The following is a 5,452-nucleotide window of genomic DNA, read 5'->3' as shown; positions in this document are numbered from 1 at the left end:
CTAAGATATGAAACCAACCCAGATGCCCCTCAGTAGGTGAATGGATCAAGAAAATGTGGTATATATACACGATAGAATTCTATGCCTCCATCAGAAAGAATGGCATTGCTCCATTTGTTAGGAAATGGAAAGACTTGGAGAAAATTATATTAAGTGAAATAAGCCAGGCCCAAAGAAACATTGGTTCCATGGTTGCCCTTATTTGCAATAACTCATATATGTCTGAGACAAGCAGAAAAGGTCAGATAAGATGATGTTAAGCGAAATGAACCCCAAAGTAAGGACACAAGTGTTTTTTTTTCTTTCTTGATATTGTTTCTAACATATTTATAAGGTATCATGTGATTTATTGATGCTTTGTATGTCCCTCCCCCATGGTATAACCTCTGTTTTCACTGTATCTGATGTTGGTATAATTTGTGGAGGGGGGAAGGGAGAAAACAAATTGTTTAAATAGGGATACAGGTTGACCCATTTTAGTTTTTTGAGGAACCGTAATACTGTTTTCCAGATTGGTAGAACAAGCTTACATTCCTACCAACATTGTAGTAGAGCTGCCCTTTGTCCACATGTTCACAAGCATTTGTCATTGTTTGATAATGGGTGGAAATATTCCTTATCCTCTAGTGTGTTCCATTAATAAAGCTCCATTCTCTTAGTTACAGAGTATTAGAGATAGTTACCAGATATACCCTTAATCAAAGGACTCTGTGACAGCATGACAAACATCTTATGAAATGATCACTAGTGATCTATAATAAAAATAACTTTTATAGCATTATAGGGTAAGACAAAATTTATGAAATTTCTCATTAAAATCTGACTGAACCTAGAGAACTGAAATGTCAGAAATCAAAGCACAGAGAACCAAACCCTATTGTCCAATAGTTATGTTGTGATTCAACAGAATCAAAAAATCTGTGGATCTTCTGGAAATAACAATGTTGATATAAAGATTCATGATGTAATCAATAGGCAAGTTAGCAAAGACATGTAATTGCAGTTTTCAAAAGTGAAGGAGACGAATGTCAAAGTGTACATGAACATTATAACTTCTTCTAAAACAGCTTTATTGGAATATAATTTCTTTTAAAACAGCTTTATTGGAATATAATTTCTTTTAAAACAGCTTTATTGGAATATAATTTCTTTTAAAACAGCTTTATTGGAATATAATTTATATTCATATCAGCAATAAATAATGTAATGGATTTTTCCTCATTCTGTAAATGAAGGATCACATGTAATCTTTGTCCTTCTGATTACTTTGATTGATGTAGGATTCCTTGTTTTGTTTTGTTAGATGTTATTTCTCTTCTCAGGTAGGATCTGTGTTCCTGCTGATCACCCACATCTCCATTCGTTGCCCAGGCAACAAGATCATCATTTATCTTCCACCAAAAAAAGGGAGAATATGCCATTTCTGTCTTTTAGTTCCTGATTTATTCACTTAGCTTCATGTGTACCACTTCCATCTGTGTCAATGTGGATAAGAGAATATTGTTCCTATTTATTGGCAAATAATACTCCACTGTGGATAAAGATCACCCTTTAAAATCCACCTCCGTGACTCTAATTTTCAATAAAATGCTTAGGGGCAGTCTTATTGAGAAGGTGGTCTTTCATGGAAGATCTTAAACAGGTGAAGGAGAGACTCATACAGACACAAGGCCTAGATTGCCAAGTGCAAAAACCCTGAGAGGATGTCCTCTGAACATGCTCATTTTTGTTGTTTTTTAGTACTAGTCCTGGGACTGGAATGCAGGTCCTGGGTGCTATCTCTGAATTTTTGTGCACAATGCTAAATGCTGTACTGGTTGAACTATAGCTCCACTGTCAGCTTTTTTGATACTTAGTTGGTGATAAGAATCTCCCTGACTTTCCTGTCTGAGCTGGCTTCAAAACTTGGTCCTCAGATCTCAGCCTCCTGAATAGATAGGATTATAGGCCTGAACTAATGTCACTCAGCTTAACATGCACATATGGGAGACTTATAGCAGAGCCAATTAATAGTCACTTTTTTATGAATGGAAATAAACGTAAGATGATCCCAGAGGTAAGAAAAACAAGCTTTTATAGTTACAAAATTTATGGACAGAGAGGAGAAGCATGGTATGAGAACCAATGATGAAAGAGAGGCATCAGCAAATGGAATCCTAGCCAGGGTTGAGTCTTCACAGTAAGAAGAGTTCATCACTGCTTTGGAAAGAAAGTGAATGATCCCAGGTAATCAAGAACTCTGCCTTCTTGAGTTGTTATCCTGCCTGCCCCACCCACTTTCCTTCATTCTCTGACATCAAATGTGGCTTGAGCTTCAAATCTTGTGAGAGGAGATGGGCTAGAAACAGAAAGATGAATGCTACATGTGGGAAAGCTGCAAACATTGGTGTCCACAATGGACACATGTATGAAATTAACTTGGGGGCCTTTGCTATCACTATCAATGTGTGATGACGTTACAAAATTGATCTCCCCAAAGAGTTGAGCAGAATAGGAATTGTTAAAGGCAAGAAAGGTTGGTAGAGAATACTATCCAGGTATTGGTATTTCTGGCATCTTGGCAGTTCTTAAAGCCAGTCACAACGAAGGCCTCCCAAGGAGGAGACGCCCTAAGGCTCCCTTCATCTCTCTGTTCCTCAAACTGTAGATAAAGGGGTTCAGCATTTGAGGGATCACAATGTACATCATGGAGGCCACCACATTTTTAGTGGAAGAACCAGCAACCTCAGAGCTCATGTATACCCCAAAAGCTGTCCCATAGAATAAGGAGACCACAGAGAGATGAGACCCACAGGTGGAAAAGGCTTTGTATCTTCCCTTCATTGTGGGGATCCTCAAAATAGAGGAGACTATTTGGATGTAGGAGAAAATAATCCCAGAGAGAGGAACACCAGCAAATACAGTAGTCACTGTGTAGATGAGAAGGTTATTGGTGTTAATGTCTGAACAGGCCATTTTCATGACCTGGACTAGCTCACAGAAGAAGTGGGGGATTTCTAAGTAAGTGCAGAAGGACAGTGTCAGCAGCATGAGACTGTGGAGCAAGGCGTTCATGGTACTTACGAGCAGGGACATTATAACCATCAGGACACAGAGGCAGGGGTGCATGATGGCTGCGTACCTCAGGGGGTGACAAATGGCCACATAACGGTCATAGGCCATCGCTGCAAGGAGACAACTTTCTAAACCACCAAAAACCAAGACAAAGCAGACCTGGGTGAGGCATCCAGCGAAGGAGATGCTGTGGTCCTGGGCCTGGATGTTCACCAGCACTTTTGGGATGGTGGTGGTGCTAGTACAGATGTCTGTGAAAGAGAGACTGGAGAGGAAGAAGTACATGGGGGTATGGAGGTGGAGGTCAGAGCTGACAGCCAAAATGATGAGCAGGTTGCCCAGAATGGTGACCAAATAGATAGAAAAGAAGAGGCTGAAGATGAGGGGCTGGACTTCTGGACGGTCTGTGAGTCCCACAAGGAAGAATCCAGCAATAGTTGTGTGGTTTGTGAACTCCATATTCCCTCTGGAAATTACAGAAAGGTCAAGGTATAACAACATGAAATGAGGGTCAGGCCCCTTGGTCCACACCTGCAAATCCAGCTACTTGCGAGGCAGAATCGGGAAAATTGTGGTTCCAAGTCTCACCAAGAGAGAAAGTAAGAAATCCATTTCAACCAACAATCCAGCATATTGGATCACACCTAATCCCAGATGCATGGAGGTTTGCAGTCCATTCCTCTGTGTATTCTGCTTCTAGCTTTTGTTTTCTTTAAAGAACATGCGTACTATACATATAGGGCCCACCGAAGATTAAAATAGAGAATATGATAGATATTTTCATAAATTATATAGGATTCTGGCATTCACAAACTGAAGCCAAAGGAGGCTATGCCTAAGAGTGGCTGACAAAGGTTCAATAGCTATGCACATATGATCATATAGCATAATATTTTATGAAATGAACTCTAAAAAAAGAAAACAAGAGACTTTTTTAGTTGCCATTGTTGTTGTTTTTCTTTCCTTTTTGTCTTGTTCTTATGTTTGTATTTGGGAGGGTAAGGGAAAGCACAGAAAAGGTGAAACAAGGGTGAACAAATACAACAGGTACTCACTAGACACTCTGTGGAAAATGAACTGTATGTCTTGTAGGTGGGGATAGGAAGGAAAATTGGCAGAGAACAAGGGAAGGGGAGACACGTTTCAAAAAGAATTGTGCTCATTACCTGACTCATGTAACTGTAAACTCTCTGTATATCAACTCTACAATAGCAATAAAAATAAATAAATACATAAAAAGATTTAGAAGTAAAACAAAGAGTTGGGCATCAGTGAATTCCTTCCAAGTGAACATGCAATCATAAATATTTACTTATATAATGTTATTTTGTGTGAAAGACTACATGATTTTATTATCATATCAAAAGTTTTTCTATGTTTAAATATGTAATATTTCTTGGCTCTAAATTTTTTTTTTAGTCCGGTCGTGGGGCCTGCCTGAACTCTGGGCCTGGGTGCTGTCCCTCAGCTCTTCAGCTCAAGGCCAGCGCTCTACCACTTATTGGCTCTAAAATTTTATACTAAGAGATAAATCATAATTAACTCTCTAAATTGTTTTATGTTTAACGTCTCTATTTCTCTTCGATAAGAATTTAAGGAAATAAAATTTGCACATATTTCAAATAAAAAAAAAGGAGGCTTTCCTCTGAAGTAGTCTCCACCTTCAAACAACATAAGAGACAAGACTGATCACATCTATTTTCTAAGAAAACATTCCTCCAGCAGGGACACACTCTGAATCATAATGCTTGTCAAGTTTCAGATGAATGAGCTCATGTTAACAGTTCCAGAACCATATCATGAGCACAAAATACAGAGCTAGCTGAGACCACTGCTTCCACTGATGGAATTCTCCTAACCCCCACCCCATTTCCTAGGCATTGATAGGAGCCTGTCACTTACCTGACTGTCTTCACTATTGTAAGAGGTCAGCCTCTCATCCAGATGTGGAAGATAGGAGCTCCATCTGCCCTCAGGGAAGACCAACACAGTGTCTGAGGCATCAGAGTACTGCTCAGGAAGGCTCCTGGCCTAACTGGGGTTCAGACTTTGTTTCCTGCCTGGGCAGGGCTGTGCAGGGAGGGAGGGACATAGGCCAACTCCTCCAGCCTCTGCAGCCCTCCCTCTCAATATCCAAAGCACCTCATTAAACAGGTATTTCACTGTCATTGTAGTCTCAGGAGTGCATGTCCTTGAAGACTGTGGGGTAGCAGTGAGAAGAGTGTGGTTGATCCCCTGAGACCCAGGCCAAGCATGGGACATCTATGTCTATGCATTGCTTCTCCTCAACTGCACTGTGTGCTCCTGGTCTACACTGTATATGATGCTTGCCTGCCCATTAGGCTATCTCTCTTTAAATGTTGTTGAATAACTATGGACCTGTGATTTTATTTCTTTT

At 40.0% G+C, this 5,452-nt stretch overlaps 1 protein-coding gene across 1 annotated transcript; it reads right to left on the bottom strand.

The window, feature by feature from the left end:
* Positions 1-2,577: 2,577 nt before the first annotated feature.
* LOC122119958 (olfactory receptor 7G2-like) lies at positions 2,578-3,513 on the bottom strand. Its single transcript, XM_042694005.1, has one exon. It carries the CDS (start codon positions 3,511-3,513, stop codon positions 2,578-2,580), a length of 936 nt encoding a protein of 311 aa, XP_042549939.1.
* Positions 3,514-5,452: the final 1,939 nt, after the last annotated feature.

Source organism: Dipodomys spectabilis, unplaced genomic scaffold, assembly GCF_019054845.1.
Source record: "Dipodomys spectabilis isolate Male_0828 unplaced genomic scaffold, ASM1905484v1 ptg000173l, whole genome shotgun sequence".
NCBI classification, from domain to species: Eukaryota; Metazoa; Chordata; class Mammalia; order Rodentia; family Heteromyidae; genus Dipodomys; species Dipodomys spectabilis.
Note: the sequence above shows the minus strand (reverse complement) of the source record. Positions and strands in the feature narration are given on the sequence as shown.